Source organism: Schistocerca gregaria, chromosome 2 (genome assembly GCF_023897955.1).
Source record: "Schistocerca gregaria isolate iqSchGreg1 chromosome 2, iqSchGreg1.2, whole genome shotgun sequence".
Taxonomy (NCBI): domain Eukaryota; kingdom Metazoa; phylum Arthropoda; class Insecta; order Orthoptera; family Acrididae; genus Schistocerca; species Schistocerca gregaria.
The window spans coordinates 376,236,702-376,254,974 of NC_064921.1; the positions used below are offsets into that span (position 1 = coordinate 376,236,702).

The 18,273-nt window shown below is 39.2% G+C and overlaps 1 protein-coding gene across 2 annotated transcripts in view; it reads right to left on the reverse strand.

The window, feature by feature from the left end:
- The window catches only part of LOC126320172 (translation machinery-associated protein 16 homolog), a 38,200-nt gene that overhangs the window by 13,410 nt on the left and 6,517 nt on the right, over nt 1-18,273 (reverse strand). For both annotated transcript variants that reach the window (XM_049993759.1, XM_049993760.1), the window contains exons 3-4: nt 8,208-8,348; nt 2,155-2,303 (exon numbers count right to left, since the gene is read on the reverse strand). In XM_049993759.1, the coding sequence (XP_049849716.1) occupies nt 2,155-2,303; nt 8,208-8,348 (290 nt within the window). The remainder of the gene's footprint in view (nt 1-2,154; nt 2,304-8,207; nt 8,349-18,273) is intronic.

The following is an 18,273-nucleotide window of genomic DNA, read 5'->3' on the forward strand; positions in this document are numbered from 1 at the left end:
AGGTCCATTTTGAACAGATAAAGCTTTATTGACCTTAACAGCGGTGTCCACAATTTCTAATTTTGTCATCCCAGCCGCTTCACATGCCATTTTAGTTTCAACAATTACTCACTGAACATCTGCCTTACCAACACATGAAGTGATGAGTTGTAAAGTTTAATTCAGTAAAATATTTTCCTCGGTACACAGAACAATGCTTAATAAATGAAAAGCACCAGTTTGCTTTTGTTCTACAATATTGTAGAACAAAAGCAAACTGGTGCTTTTCATTTATTATAATGTTGTTCTACCAAGAACTGACAGAAGGTTCTGTTAACAAGAACAATGCTTTGCAAGTTAGCTACCCTTTCAAGTTAACAACACCCTAAAGCTGCAAATAAAACACAAACTGAAAAGGACGCATGACAAATTTGATGGCTGTGGAGTATACAGGATTGATTGCAGTAACTGTGACAAATATTATAACGGTCAAATGAGCCACTCTTTTAACTTAAGGTTTAAAGAGCTTTCACACCATGGAAAAAAACTGCTTTGGGACAGCATTTATCTGAAACTGGTCATTATATAGGGAACACTGAAAAAAGTATGTGGACTCTCCACAGAGTGGAAGAAGGCTGCATTCTTAATTTGTTATTGGAGCTTGACATTTATAAAGCGAAAAAGAAATAATTAACAAAACTGCTTAATAGGCAGAGCAATTTCGTGCCCAATGCCTACTTTGCTTTGTTTGACAATGTTCTGCTTTAGTCACTGAATGCCTCCATTTTATATAGCTTACCGATGGTTTCACTCAGCACAGAATGCCTTACATATTTACTTAATTTTCTTACATTGTCCACACAACTCTTGTGTTTATATAAAATATTTCATTAACTATATAATCTTTCTCTTGCACTGGTATGGGGTTTTATCATTCTTTTCTTGCAATGGTGTGCCGCAGGGTACGGGGGTACCTCTGGCAGTCACGTTCCTCTAACTACTTCTCGCCTATGCAGTGTTCTTTCATTAGCAATAATAGACGGCGCGGATTATGTGTGGCAGCCTGTTTTATTTCATTGTGGCTTCTTTAGCTGTCTGTTTTATAATTTTTGTATTATTCTGTGCACTCTGAAAGCCGTTTATTATTTATGTCATTATCTATAATCTTGGCACTTGAGCATATGTCAATTACTGTCTCTTAATTCTTCCCCTTTTTAACAATCTAACTTCTGTCATGTTTTATTTTATCCCTGTTTATTACTGTAATTCCTCTTACACCTAATAAGCCCGTCACAGACTGAAGTGACTGTATTCCCCTTTATTTTAGATTGTACAAATAATCATTGAAGAATGTGTGTATGCCTACAGTAGAGACACCTGGTGAACTTTTAACACAAACGTTTTGTGGCTACTGTAGTTTCTTTTGAACAGTAGTGCTGCTGACAAGATGACTCTTGCATATGCTGTTATTTACACATATTTGACAATGCTGGTGCTGATTTCATGTTTAACATTTGACGATGGCACTATGGCTCCAGTACATTAGGATGTGTTTTTATAAAGCAGATATGACTCTTCATATTTGAAGTGCACAAATGCACATTTATGTCAGCAGTACTTTTCATTATGGTTTATTTTATTGTTTTAAGCTGTAGACAATCTGCTATTGTATTTTTTCTCATATTTTGCTGCAAATCTGAAGATGGTCATTCTAGACAAACTGGTAGTCTGATGACAAAAAAAAAAAAAAAAAAAAAAAAAAAAAAAAAAAATCATCATAGATGTGAAGTGAAGAAAATTTATTCTGTATTTCAGTCACTGTTTTATTCACTAGATGTCACAACTTGTGAGCCGCACTTTTCACTTACATATTAAAAAGCTTACCACAAACATCTACATATTAGTCAGTTCTGCGATCCACAGATCATATTCAGTTTGAGAACTACTGTCCTTTACAGAAAGATTTAATATGGAATCTCATTCCAAATGAATTGGGGTGAAAGAAAACTGCACTGTATTCATCTTGACAGTAAAAAATAGCTTGCAGATTATGTTCCAAATCTTTCTTAAAGCAGGTTATCACCAACAAAAAACATTTTACATATTATAATAAACAGAATCATATATGTGAAAGGCCAGTAGAATGGCTAGGACAGGTTTAGTTGTAAAACTCACCTATACCTCCAGTTTCATAATCCTCTCTATCTTTCAGTATGGTCATACGAATTATATCCTCACGGCTGGCATGCTGCCGTGATCTATGTCCACCAATGGTTCTTTTAAGTTCTATTTGTTCTAACTCATCATCAAATCTGTGAAGGTACCTGCAAATAACACTTTAGACATGTTATGTTCTTTATACTTCTGAATCATTAACATTTTTGAAGCTGTACAAAACATACATAAGCAACTTTTTCTATAAACACTGAAGCTCATTTTTGTTTTGAACAAACAGCTATTTTGCAGAATTTTTGAAGATGTTGGGCTTATTACAAACTGAAATACTAATGTAAAACTATAAAGCACATCTCAAAATTTCTAGCTATGGAGTTATAAAGTAAAAGTATTTGTGAGATGAAGTAAAAGAGCCTTTTTCGGGTGTGAGGGCTTGAAATAAATTTATAATAGGTAGACATTTTGAGGTAGCAGTTTGAGGAGAATGTGTTTTGAACTACAGTTGCGTAAGATACTGGTAAATGTGTGGCCTGTGCTACTGTTTATGGCAGTAATAGTCCCATGAAGCAGTTGCAGGAATCATGACCGAATTTTTTGTGGTGATCGTTGTTATTTTGAAATGAATGCAGTGGCTACTCCAGGTCAATCATGGGTTTGAGTACTGATACCAGTAATGAAAAAATGATCAGCATTCATAATGACTGCTTGTAAGTTCTGCTTTTGCAGAAGCACAGACTAGGATGCAGGCTGTCAGCCCTGCAACAGGGATTTCTTTCCTGCACCACTCCTCTTCCTGTGGCAGTCCAAGTTCTTGTTTGCTTACTCTCATAGCTGACTGGCAGATATATACAAAACTAAATGAAAACCATGACCATATAAATCCTTTAGTATATGGTAATTATTTCGGACACCAAAAAGGATGAGAAAATTTTAAGAAATGTCAGTCAGACACTGCAACATTTGCATCTGGAGAGAGAGAGAGAGAGAGAGAGAGAGAGAGAGAGAGAGATACAACTCATAACAAGAGTGTTTGTAACCTTCTGCCTTTCTGCTCACTAAGAATCAATGGCACCATACACCGATAATTATTTCAGTCATTCATTCATTTGGGGTGTACGGTACAGTGATGCGACTTACGACAGCCTCTCTTATGCAAATGTCAACCTCACCTTCCAGTGGCACACTCCATTACCACTGGCGAGGCTATGACAATCAAGAAATGGCAGTATAACCCAACCACACAAACGGAATTTTGTTTGTTTAGTGGGTGCTGCTCCCGAGGTAGATGGTGTGGGAGCAACAGCAAGAGAAGGGCCCCCCCCCTCGTCAAGGGGGCAGGTGAGGTCCTCTGACACTGAGAGCTGACTGTCTGTGGTGCAGCTAAAGGAGCTGGAGCAGGAGTGACAGCGGACGCATAAGATGACATCATGCGCACGGGATGTAGCCGTTCAAATTTCCGCTTAGCCTCAGTGTAAGTCAGTCGGTCCAGTGTCTTTTATTCCATGATTTTGCGTTCTTTCTGTAAGATCCTGCAGTCTGGCGAGCAAGGTGAATGAGGCTCTCCACAGTTGACACAGATGGGAGGCGGAGCACATGGAGTATCGGGATGAGATGGGCGTCCGCAATCTCGACATGTGAAGCTGGAAGTGCAGCGAGAAGACATATGGCCGAACTTCCAGCACTTAAAGCACCGCATCGGGGGAGGAATGTAGGGCTTGACGTCACAACGGTAGACCATCACCTTGACCTTCTCCCGTAATTTATCACCCTCGAAGGCCAAGATGTAGGCACTGGTAGCAACCCGATTGTCCCTCGGATCCCGATGAACGCGCCGGACGAAATGAACACCTCTACGCTCTAAGTTGGCGCGCAGCTTGTCATCAGACTGCAGAAGTAAGTCCCTATGGAAAATAACACCCTGGACCATATTTAAACTCTTATGTGGTGTGACTGGGAGGAGGATGCTGTTTCTATCAAAACTGACCCAGAGCGCATTTTAGACAAGCTCTCCACCTCCCCAAACTTGTCCTCCAAATGCTCTACAAAGAACTGAGGCTTCATGGATACAAAGGATTCCCCATCAGCTCTGGTACAGATGAGATACCTGGGCGAATACATGTCACTATCATTCATTGCCTTTCGTTCCTCGCATGGTGTGGCCAGGGATGGGAACGATTTGGGGTCAGAAACATTAGCTTTAAAATGAGCCCTTGAACGCTTAGAGACTGCTGGTGGCTGTCCACCAGAAAGAGATGATGTACCACGCTTCATTGCGGGACATCCGCCCTGATGCCACCTACTCCGACCAAGGGCCCTCCCCATGGGCGCCACCCAGCCACAGCAAGAGCCACCTGGCCGGATGGCCATGCCGGGAGTCCTGATGCCCCAGGGAGATGGGCATCTACTCCTTGGCATACACGGGGAGTAAACGGCGCAGGCATCAGTAGAGCGATCCCTGTGTTGTCAGGGGGCTACAACCAACAGGGTACATGGCGGCCCCCCCCACAACGGACTGGCTACCGTGCTGGATCTTAGGTGCAAAAATGTATAAGGTCGTTGTCACAGCGGAGAGCAACACTGCACAGTGCAGCACCCAGGGACGTATCCTCGCCCAAGAGATGGAAAACGAGCGGGACACCATTGCAATGACGAGAAAGCCGGCTAAAGGTCTCAATGCACGACAGATACAGTGCACCATGTTAGGCGCCCTTCCCCAAGTGGCTAGCTCTTCGGAACAATTTAGAAAGATGGAGGTCAAACCCGAGAGGGGACCATCACATAAGGCCGAAAAGGTTTAGACTCGTTTTAGTCGCCTCTTACGACAGGCAGGAATACCGCAGGCCTATTCTTACCCCCGAACCTGCAAGGGGGAGTTAGGTGGTCATGGGATTGATTCTCCCAGGTCAATCACTGACCTGGGAAGCAATTATCAAGGAAATCTTGAGCTCCCATGAGGAAATGAGGTAGTGCACCACCTTGCTTGTAGTAAACTGTCCCATCTCTATTACCTTCATCGATCTGCGGAATAAAAAGTTTTCAGGCATGTCCAGATAAACACTAGAGTGTTTTCTCCATGGAAAAAAAGAAGACCATATAATCAATTTGCTAAGGGCACAAAACACAAACTCTAGGACTGTCACAAACTTGTTCCAGGATTGTTTGTGGAGTTTTACTGCCCCATACTCTGAAGTTGTGGGTGTTCACCATGCGACTGATACGAAATGTTGGCTCATTGCTGAAGATTATTGTGCTCAAGAATGTCTTGTCACCCTCTATCCAATTCAACATTTCCACAATGAATTCGCCATGGGCAACCTTTTGCATCGCTAATCTGCTGTGCCATTGTGAATCTGTATGGTTTAAAGTGTAAATCACTATGCAGTATTCATGAAAGTCTTTTGTGGAAGATCAGTGTCTTGAGAGATAAGTTGCGTTGATTTTTATGAACCGCACGAAAAGCTCTCCCTAACCTGTTTGATGTAATCAATTACACGTGAGCGAACTGGCGATTTATAATGTCACAGTAAACAACCCACCTCAACAAAGTTCTTGTGCCAAGAGTAAACTGCAGGCCTGTTTGGAGGCCCTTTAGCACATCTGGTGTGGAAGATATGCAGAAGGGCTGCAGCAAAATTTGTTTTACGCTCCTCACCAGTTGGCATAGCCATTTCAAATGGGCGCTGTTCTGGTGCTCCTGGTGGTGGAATGGGATACTGATGCACTACGTGAATCAAACTTTGAGGCTGTTTGTCACAAAATGACACATCTACCAATTTTGTAAGTTATCTCAATAAATTTCTGAATCTTTCCAAATTCATGAAGTCCTCCTTGACTCACCTTGTATTGGACAAGCATCTACCTTATTAGCAATTATTTGCATAAAAAATAAGAAAACTATACATAAAGATTAGATCTTTCCCCATAATGCAATTACTACTGCTGAGCAAATACAGATAACAGTGTGAGAGCTAAAAATCTCTAAACATAAACATAATACTGCAATGCGCCCTAGCAGTCCAAAGAGTTTTGAGACTTATCATCTTACCCCACTTGAGTACAATGCACAGCATGTTCATACACCCATATGAAACTGTCAGGGTGTCTGACAGCTTTCATGGTGTTCGCAAATGAGAAACACACACTTATTTTTTATATTTTTATTCGTCCACACCAGTACAGAGCTACACATTCGTCTTCTGCTGTCCTATAGAAGATATATATTAATACCACATGTAATTCTATAGGCATAAAAATAAAATACTACTAAGCACCAGGCATTCAAATGTAAAATCATAAACACATTCTAACTCCCAGAAGATGTAATCTGTAGCATATAATATTATGTATTAAATTACTATGTATCTTCTATGGGACCACTGACGATGAGCATATAGCTCAGTACTGGCCCACAAAAATACAAAAAAGCAAGTAGCTTTGTCCTTGACTAAAGTGGGTATTTCACCTATGGGCCATCAGACACATTTTCTCTGGTGTTTCAGCCGATATCTGCGATTCCATTTTTGTAATGTGTAGCTGTAGTCAGCCTAACAGGTCTTTCATACAACAAAAGTGTCAACAGAAAGTATTAGCTTGTGTCTCATTACCAACAAAATTATCTTAAGGTGGAATTTTACATGCCCATTTGATAGAGCATGTCCTAAATTGGTCTAGTACATTACTTGTTTTATCAAAATGCATAAATAGGAACAGTAAAACATGAAGAAAAAGCAATAATCCAGCAGCACTTCTGCATGGCAGTAGCAGTCAGCATGGGCAGTGTGGTGCTGCCACTGCTGGAGTACTGGTTATGCTTTGTGCTCTCTTGTCCCCATTAGTTCACACCTATCAAAGGAATATCACTCTAGACTAATCTGGAACCATTCTGTCAAACTTACACACAAATTTCCACTTTAAGAATCTTTTTTTTTTTTTTTGTACTGGAAACAAATTTATGCTTTCCAGCAACACTGGATGTCACAGGAAAAAATGTGAAAGTAGCATTTGGTGTGGCTGACTCCTGCTACAAGTTGCAAGAAAGCAATTGCAAATATTTGCCAAAACGTGAGACAATGTGTCTGATGACTTTTTCCTAAGACACCTGGTAGACACAAATAATGGTTTTTACCAATAAAAGCCTCTCTTTGGGACATTCAACTTATGTCTCTCAGTGGTTTGACTATAGTAAGGGATGTTCTTGCAGAACATAATTTGGGAGTAGAGGTGAGCTGTCTCCTTTACATTGACCTGAATGTCTTATGGTGTCCAAGCACTGACACAGCGAGTGAATTTCTGCATTTTGCCTTTGTGGCAGGTTCCTACTGATACCAAATCTCATCAGCTTTAATGATGTTTTTGAGGAAAGGACAGTCCGCATTTTGCATTTCAATCTAGTCGCATCAGACACCCACAAGTCATTTTTGTATGGAAGTCAAAGCGTACGGACCAAACTTTGCAAACAACAATTTTCTCTTCTTTAAACAATTTTGAAGAATGTATTTACCATTGATTTACAGACGACAGTTTGTTGTTCCACTGTCATTTGTGACACAAGAGCACTGACACACAATGACTGGTTAAATTCACATCTATTGTTTACTGTTATTGCTTTAAGCTGCAATCACAGTTACTGCACTGGCGTCACTTGTACACCAGGGATAAAATCAGTGTCAGAACTTTTTGAACAGACTCTGTACAACTCTTACACAAAAACAACATTTATTGACAATGGCAACCATGGCCAATACTACAGCTGTGCTTCTTATTATCTAATGTGTACTGCATGCAGCATGTTAACATGTCATATTCCACACCCAGTTCATGTACAAATGGTTTCTATTTCATAGCTATATGGAACCTCTCCACAAGGAATCTAGAAGAGGTTTCTTCTTATTGTAAACTTTAATTACAGTTAACTGAACAGTATAGAGTGTACGATGCTGGTTGACAAATGATCTGTTAGTAAGTATAGCACAGAAACCATTCACCAAGACAAAAAAATATGACTGCTGTACCGTATACTAAACATTTCATTTCAACTACAAATTAAACAATACCGTTCAATAAGTTCCATAAGCATTTCCGCTGTACACAGGGCAGCATTTGCATCAAGGTTGTCTTTGAACCATTGTAACTTCTCCCCCAGCAAATTCTGCCTTACTTGATGTATTAGCTTAATCTTCTCACGTGCTGAGATCCTGTAGGATGATAAAAATTATTTCCTCTTAGAACTGATGACAGTTATTCATTCTGAACACCAAAAAACAACCTGTATCTTAGGCTTCACTGTATTATAGACTTCATATTAGTAAAAATAATTCATTCATCCTCTGCTGAAAGCTGAGTGCCTTCTCCTGCCATGCTACTATGCTTCCAAATGAAGGTGTTAACATAAATTGCATTCTTTACTATTCTTCTATGTTTTGGTAGACACCTCCACAACAGAAATAAAATGTATACTAAACAAATTAGTAGTTTATTAGTCACATGGCTTAATCTGAAGTAAAACACACATAGCACTATGATACAATAAAAAGTACTGTCTTGCTATAAAGACTGAAACAGCCACTATGTTAACAAATAAAAAAAAAGAAAGAAAAAGAGAAAATCTGATTAACAGAAGTCTTTGATACTGTTCTGCAAACTCTCAACCAAACTTTGCAACTTAACCAAGACTTCAGGCAATACTACAAATCAGTACGACTGATTCTGAATTCACATTTGTGAGCTTCGCCAACTTAAACCCAACTATCACCTTTAAAACGATCCTACACTTCTCAATATGCTACAGATTAGTCTGTCACAAAAACCTACACTACAAAAAAATAATACAGAGATAAAAAATATAACCAGTGTTCTACTTGCACATATACAATGTCACATGCCACAACAGCATCACATCAGGAGGAGGAGGAGGAGGAGGAGGAGGAGACACGTTCTAGCAACCTCTTTTTATTGAAACAAAATTCGGTCAGACAGACAATACCCTATAACAATTATCAATTCAAGAGAGGGCTAGTAGGAAACCCTTCATCAAATGACAGTATCACACTTCACACACAGTGTAACATACTAAAGTAAACATTATTTCTTTGTTTTCTGAGAGCACTAGAACATCACATAATTATCCATCATTAACTATATACATAGAACAATGACTACACAAGGTACTGCTTCCAAATTAGTAATAATGGGAAGGAAAGTGACAGTCATGGCATATTATCATAAACTGTCAAGATATTCACCAGAAATGACCAGACAGAGCTATGGAAAATCTAAATCAAAAGGGACAACTTTACAATTTAGATGCTGAACAAGTACTCATTGATACCAATACAGCATTCAACTGAAATCAAACTGTGCAGACACACATAATTCACCTCCAATTACTGTACTGGGTAGTATTTACAGATCATAGTGAAAAGCCCCTGAATTATAGAACTGTTGTCCAATTACAAAATACTATCACTCCGAAAAAGTGAGTGCCCAATTCGTACCCTAACTTTGTTGGTTTACAACATGAAGATTACAAATCATTACACGATATATTGAAGTTCATGGTACAACTGTTCTTTGACCAACATCACAATTATCACTAAATTGAGGTTGTAGTGATAAGACTGATCTGTAGTGGAATCTGAGTTGGGAAAGGCAATGAATATGCGATGAAAATTTTACCTCTACATTATGCATTCTGTAGTAATGTTTAAGTACCAGATGAAACTCTACTTTCCGATCGCAGCCTCATATTTTTAAGTATGTTTGGATGTGATTAATAGCAAGAATACCCTCACCTATACACTTCATTTCCTGCTGGAATCCCAACACTTTGATAGTTAAAATATGTGAGACTTCACAACAGTCACAATACTGCTTGAAAGCATCACTGGTTAAAATGGGCAGGTAGTATCATTCTTCAATATTTCATCCATGTATTTCAATTACTTGAATGAGATTACCCTATAAAAGTAGCAAGGCTTTTTCCATGTCAGGTGGCACAAACTGGAAGATGCTCCCACATTGTCCGACTTCAGCTTTGATTTAGATTGTATGGAATCTATTTAAGGGATCTGAATGCCTTTTTGCCAAGTTATAACTCACATGTACCTTGTGGTAGGCACTACAGCTGTTTCAACAATGGCCACTTTCGTTAGTCTATTGTTCTTGAAGTAATACAACTGATTGTTTTTGCAACATTCCATACTGACTAAGTTTGATATTGACACAGAAATAACATAAATGAAGATCAAGCCACAATCTCTCCTCAAACTTTCTGAAAAAAATTATAACAACCTTTTTTCCATATATTTGAACAAAAAATACACAGTGAGCAAAAGACACTGGAAAAACAATTATTTATCAGTGTATATGTTAGGGTCCCACATCTACCTCTACGTGGATGTTCTGCAAATCACATTTAAGTGCCTGGTACAGGATTCAATTCTCTATTATTCCAATCTCAAACTAAAAAAAACTCCTCCCGAACAGGCCATGAAGGCCCAACGGTACTGACTGGCTGCCGTGTCATCCTCATCCCATAGGTGTCACTGGATGCAGATATGGTGGGGCATGTTGTCAGCATACCACACTCCCAGCCGTATGTCAGTTTCTGAGACTGGAGTCACTACTTCTCGGTCAAGTAGCTCCTCAGTCTGCATCACAAGGGCTGAGTGCACCCCACTTGCCAACAGTGCTCAGCAGACCGGATGGTCATCCATCCAAGTGATAGCCCAGCCCGACAGTGCTTAACTTCGGTGATCTGACAGTGTTACCACTGCAGCAAGGCCGTTGGCTCCAGCCTCTAACGACATGCGAAAAATGAACACCTACAGCTTTCCGTGCAAGCTCCAATTTCACTTATATTATTATTATGATCATTTCTCCCTATGTAGGTCGGCGTGAACAAAATATTTTTGCATTCGGAGGAGAAAACTGTTGATTGAAATTTTGTGAGAAGATTCTGCCACAGTGAAAACTGTCTTAGTTTTACTGATGTCCACCCCAAACCCCGCATCATTTCAGTGACCCCTATTTCACAATAATACAAAAGTGCTTCCCTTCTTTGAACTATTTTAATATACTCCGTTAGTCCTATTTAGAGAGGATCCCACACCACACAGCAGTATTCTGAAAGAGGACAGACAAGCATAGTGTAGACAGTTTCTTTAGTAGATCTGTTACATCTTGTAAGTGCCCTTCCAATAAAACACAGTCTTCAGTGAGCTTTGCCCACAACATTTTCTGTGTGCTCCTTCCAATTTAAGTTGTTCATAATTGTAATTCCAAGGTATTTAGTTGAACTTACGGCTTTTAGATCTGACTGATTTATCACGCAAACAAATTTTAACAGATTCCTTTTAGCACTCATAAGAATGACCTCACTTTTCATTATTTAGGGTCAATTGCCAATTTTTGCACGAAACAGATTTGTCTTCTAAATCTGTTTTGCAATTTGTTTTGATCTTCTGATGACTTTACTAAATGATAAATGACAGCATCGTCTGCAAACAACGTAAGATGGCTACTCAGACTGTCCCCTAAATCATATAGGTAAGCAACAGCAAAGGGCCTGTAACACTACCTCGGGGAATGCCAGAATCACATCAGTTTCACTCTAAGACTTTCCATCAATTACTACAAACTGTGCTTTACTCGACAGGAATCCATGAACATTCACATGACAGGCAATATTCCATAAGCACACAATTTCACTACAAGCTGCTTGTGTGGTACAGTGTCAAAAGCCTTCTGGAAATCTAGAAACACAAAATAATTTCAAATTCCTTGTCAATAGCACTCAATACTTCATGTGAATAAAGAGCTAGTTGTGTTTCACAAGGACAATGTTTTCTAAACCCATGTTGACTATGTGTCAATACACGAAGTAATTCATAATGTTAGAACACAATATATGTTCCAAATCCTGCTGCATATTGATGTTAATGATATGACCCATTGCTTATGTCTTGCTGCTAGCATATTTCACATAAGGCTCTTTGGATTTTCTGTCAGGTTTCGAGACAAAGTTTCGTTGTGGAAACTATTATAAACATCTCACATTGAAGTCCACACTAAATTTCAAACTTCTGTAAAAGTTTGCCAATCTTTGAGATTTTGCGTCCATTTAAATTTGGCATGTTTGTTTCGTTGTTTCTGCAACAACGTTCTGATGCATTTTGTGTACCAAGAAGGATCAGTTCCGTCATTTGTTAATTTATTTGGTATAGCTCTCAATTGCTGTCGATTCTGTTTTTTTGAATTCAAGCCACACCTGGTCTACACTTACACTATTTATTTATTTATTTATTTACATGTCAAGTTCCGTACCACCAAATTGAGGAGCAAATCTCCCAGCTCATGGAACGTGTCAGTACATGAACTTACAACATAAAAGTAGTAACAGATAAAAATAAATGTTCATGAACCTAAAAGAAAATCAGTCCATAAGTTTGAGCAAACGCTATCAGCATTACAATGAGAATCAGCTTAATTTTTCAGTGAACTCCTCGACAGAATAGAAGGAGTGACCCATGAGGAAACTCTTCAGTTTCAATTTGAAAGCGCGTGGATTACTGCTAAGATTTTTGAATTCGAGTGGAAGCTTATTGAAAATGGATGCAGCAGTATACCGGACACCTTTTTGCACAAGAGTTAAGGAAGTCCGGTCCAAATGGAGGTTTGATTTCTGCCGAGTATTAACCAAGTGAAAGCTGCTTATTGTTGGAAATAAACTAATATTGGTAACAAGAAACGACAGTAAGGAATATACATATTGAGAGGCCAATGTCAAAATACCCAGACTCGTGAACAGAGGTCGACAAGAGGTTCGTGAACTCATACCACTTATTGCCCGAACCGCCTGTTTCTGAGCCAAAAATATCCTTCTAGAATGGGAAGAGTTACCCCAAAACATAATACCATACAACATAAGTGAATGAAAATAAGCAAAATAGAATAATTTACATGTCGAAGTATCACTCACTTTCGATACCGTTCGAATAGTGAAAATGGCAGTATTAAGTCTTTGAACAAGATCCTGAACGTGGGCTTTCCACGACAGCTTACTATCTATCTGGACATCCAGGAATTTGAACTGTTCAGTTTCACTAATCATATAACCGTTCTGTGAGATTAAAATGTCAGGTTATGTTGAATTGTGTGTTAGAAACAGTAAAAACTGAGTCTTACTGTGATTTAACGTTAGTTTATTTTCTACAAGCCATGAACTGAGGTCATGTACTGCACTACTTGAAACCAAGTCAATGTTGCACACAACATCCTTTACTACCATCAGCAAACAGAAATATTTTAGAGTTAGCCATAATCCTAGAGGGCATATCATTTATATGAACAAGGAACAGGAGCGGCCCCAACACTGATCCCTGGGGCATCCCCACTTGACAGTACCCCACTCAGATACCACATCACAGCCGTTATCAACATTGTGTATAATGACCTTTTGCTGCCTGTTGCTAAAGTAAGAGGTGAACCAATTGTGAGCTGCGCCCCTTATTCCTTAATGGTCCAACTTCTGGAGCAATATTGTGAGATCAACACAGTCAAATGCCTTTGTTAAATCAAAAAATATGCCAAGCGTTCGAAACTTTTTGTTTAGCCCATCCAGTACCTCACAAAGAAAAGAGAATATAGCATTTTCAGTTGTCAAATGACTTCTAAAGCCGAACTGTACATTTGATAGCAAATCGTGTGATATCAAATGATCAATTAACCTTACATACACAGCCTTTTCGATAACTTTTGCAAACACTGATGACATAGAAATAGGTCTAAAATTACCTACATTATCCCTTTCTCCCTTTTTATAAAGCGGCTTTACTACTGAGTACTTTAATCGCTCAGGAAACTGACCATTCCTAAAGGAAAAATTACAAATATGGCTAAATACAGGGCTAACATGTGCAGCACAGTACTTCAATACTCTACTAGACACTCCATCATAACCATGAGAGTCCTTAGTCTTCAGTGATTTAATTATTGACTCAATCTCCCTCTTGTCTGTATCACAGAGGAGTATTTCAAACGTCAATCTCGGAAAGGCATTTGCTAAGAAATTTTCCTGTAGAAACTAAAGTTTTATTTAATTCACCAGCAATGCTCAGAAAATGGTTGTTAAATACTGTACATATATCTGATTTATCAGTAACAGAAATATTTTTACTGCGAACTGACTTTATATCATCAACCTTGTACTGCTGACCAGACACTTCCTTCACAACTTCATTTGGGAGCAGTGGAGATTGTCTCTCAGGAAGGTGTCAAGTGAATTTTTATCTGCTTTTTTTAATATGTATATTTTTCGTTTATTTTTGGAGGATTTGGGGATTACAATATTCGGTCTCGCTACGACAATCCTGTTTTCACTAACCCCTATATCCATATTTTATGCATACTCCAGATTTAAACAGTTATTTTCGCCAACATATCGAGGATAAATTAAAGTCACCACCAACTATAACTGTAGGAGATTGGTACTTGTTTGAAATTAAACTCAAGTTTCCTTTGAACCTTTCAGCAACTTTATCATCTGAATTGGTAGGTTGGTAAGAGGATCCAATTATTATTTTGTTCCAGTTGCTAAGAATGACCTCTGCCCATTGTAACTCACAGAAACTATCTGCTTCAATTTTGCTAAAAGATAAACTACTAACAGCAACAAACACGCCACTCCCAACTGTGTGTGGCGTAGCCTCTCAGAACAGTTAGGTTCTTTGCAAACATTTCGGCTGAACTATCTCTGGCTTCAGCCAGCTTTCAGTTCCTATAATAGTTTAAACATCTGTTAGTGCTTGGAGCTCCGGTAGTTTCCCAAAACAGCTACAACAATTTACAACTGTTATACTGATGGTTCATGTATCTATGTTCTTCATGTATTCAGCCTGCATTATTTGAGACTGAAGCCCTATTTGTATTTTCCCAAGACCTTCTAACCTAAATACCACAAAGTCCATGCCCCACAACCCCTGCTACCCATGTAGCAGCCTCCTGCAAGTAGTGGACTCTTGACCTATTCAGCTGAACCTGAAACCCAACCATCCCATGGCGCAAGTCAAGGAATCTGCAGCCTATACTGTCTGAGAACCACCTGAGCCTCTGATTCAGACCCTCCAGTCGGCTCTGTACCAGAGATCTGCAATCGGTCCTGTCAACTATGCTGCAAATGGTGAGCTCTGCTTTCGTCTCTCAAGCAAGACTGGCAGGCTTTACCACTTCTGTTAGCCACTTCAAACCAGAGAATCTCTTCCAATCCGAAATGATACATCATTGGTTCCAACATGAGCCATCACCTGCAGTTGGCTAGACCCTGTGCTCTTCATGGCATCCGGAAGGACCCATTCCACATCTGGAATGACTCCACCAGGTATGCACACAGCTCTATCATCTATCTGTAATGGCCCATCTCCTGTAACGACATACTACCACTACCACGTGACTCCGTTCTCAGCTATCTGGATATCAAAGATACAAACCATATCAACAATTTTTTATCTGTAGAAAAGGGCCATAAGGATAATATTTATATGTGGTAGTCGGCCCATGCTAAAGCACTTTTTAAAAAGCTGTGTATCCTTACTGCATCAAGTGAGCAGTATGTACCAACCTGTTGAGGAAGCAAGGGAAAATACTACTAAGTTTTTCAACAATATTGTAGTCCTATACGTTATCATGGAATGAGAGCAAGTTTGGCCTAACATTCATGCAGAAAAAAAATTCTACACAACATTTTATATCATGGAATAATATGGTACAATAAACTGTTTGAGGAGATGATAGAGAGTACTAAAATACATCTGTTTGGATAGGCAGATAATATGTTCCTCATAAGCAATGCATACGGTACAATTTGAAGGTTACTTAGAGGGCTCAGGATAGTGGTTAATAATGAAAGTGGACAACTACAACACCCTGTCACATTGCAACAGATGATCACAATGTAATGCTTTTACAAGGAACTTGTGTGCCAAGATTGACAGGGGTCCGCTGAAGACTGGTGCCACCAGTCTGCTTTGATCCATGTCATAAATGTAATGTGTTGTGTGTGACATCACAGTCGAACAATGTGTTTAAAATGGACTGTGTTTATAGAGAATGGGTTGGACTATACTGTGGCGATCTCAAGTGTGGGATGCTCATGGTTCTAAATTAACTGTAAGTGATTCACTGGACTTCTTTAATGCTATTTGTGAGAACAATACTAAAATGTTGATGGCAGTTTGTTAGTGAGCTGCAGCTATCAGCTATAGACTCATTGTTGGATTTGGTATTATTAATGCAATGTGTTGTTTATTTTATGCTTCATTTTCTGTTAATCATAGATTTGACAATGAAGTTCACAAGCAGGTTGCTGTGTTCAACATGAGAGATGACTTGTTAACCAAAATTAAATTGCTATAGTCGTTCGGTTTCATTGCTGAGTATGTGAAGTGTTATGTTTGTAGATGCAGTATGAGAATGACCGAAGTTACTGTGTCTTAGATCAAGGACCAACAGATGTGGCATTGTCAGCAGGACAAGTTTTGGCTTCCTATTCAAAGGGGTTCTTGGTTTGAGAAATCTAGGCTGGTGATTCTTGAAAATGTATTCATGGCATTATTTTTGTTGTCACTCATTGACAGAATTTTGTACTCAAGGGAACAGGCTTAGTGACCGGACTAGACGAGTTTCCTTTCTGTAGAAAGGTGTGCATTGAATTAATTAAGTGTAGGGGAGAGAAAGTCAGTGCTGTAGTTGAAATTGACAAGTCTGTATTTGCAAAGATAAAGTATCACAAGGGTAGGGCGTTGTGCAATCATGAACATGGGGTGATGTTATCAAGAGGACTGTTTTTTTATGATATGTTTTTTAATATTGTGGATAGAGGGACAATCAGCCTTTAGCTGTGAACCATAGTGTTGTAAGAAAGGATTGTGGACCTGAGCTTGTACTATCAGCAAAATCCACAGTAAAAATGGGGAAGAGGCACTCCTCCACCTTGCAGTCTTATGTAAATGAGTACTGCTTAGCAAGAGTGTTCCACACATTTCTCTCCACTTAAAAGTTTGTTGAGGGTTATTTGAAAAAGTATAAATCAAAGGTTGTTAGCTGAATTGGTTGGGGGGGGGGGGGGGGGGGGCGAGTTTTGTTGATTACAATTGTGTGGGGGTAAGAGAGATTTTGGCTTTTTTTTTTACTTTCCTGTGTTAATAAAATTTATTCTGAAGGAAAAAATTACATGATTTTTTGGTAGTTGTATTTTCATTTACAATGGGTATTAGTTTGATGTGGGCAGCGGATTTGGGGGGGGGGGGGGAGAAATGGGTGGTATTCATGTTTCTTGTTATTCAGGAGAGAGAGAGAGAGAGAGAGAGAGAGAGAGAGAGAGAGAGAGAGAGAGAGAGAGAGAGAGAGAGAAACCGTGTGTTTATGTCGCCAGCTAAGATTTGTGCGTCACCTGATTGGTTGGTATGTGATACATGCAATACATGTGTTTATGTGCATAACTGCATTTTTCTTTTATACTGAAATTGGTGTTAATGTAATTTTTTATGAGTCTTTGGGTTGTTACGTTCATTGTAGGTAGTTATAGACGAGTCTGACTGGTGCATATGTGGCGTCTGTTTCACCAACACTGGCAAGGATAAGTTTTCAATATTAGCTGTATCAGCAAGTTTTGGTTTTGTGGTACTGTGAATTTCATTTTAGCTATATAGGTCCAGTGAAATGTCCAATGCCGAGGCACCGAGCTACGTGTGGTTTTGTGAAATTTGTGTTAGCTATATACAGTTCTTGCAAAACATAATTAGCTCTTTACTCGCACAAAGTATTGAGTGCTACTGACACGGGATTTCAAATTGATTCCATATTTTTGTATTTCTGGAAGGCTTTTACCACTGTACTGGACAAGCAGCTTGTAGTGAAATTGCATGCTTTTGGAATATTGTCTCACTTACGTGACCCTGGATTCGCGATTTCCTGACAGAGAGGTCACAGTTCATAGTAATTGATGGAAAGACAGAGTGAAACAGAAGTGATTTGTAGCATTCCCCTTTGCTGTTCCTTGTCTATATAAATGATTTGAGAGACAATCTGAGCAGCCATCTTAAGTTGTTTGCATATTATGCTGTC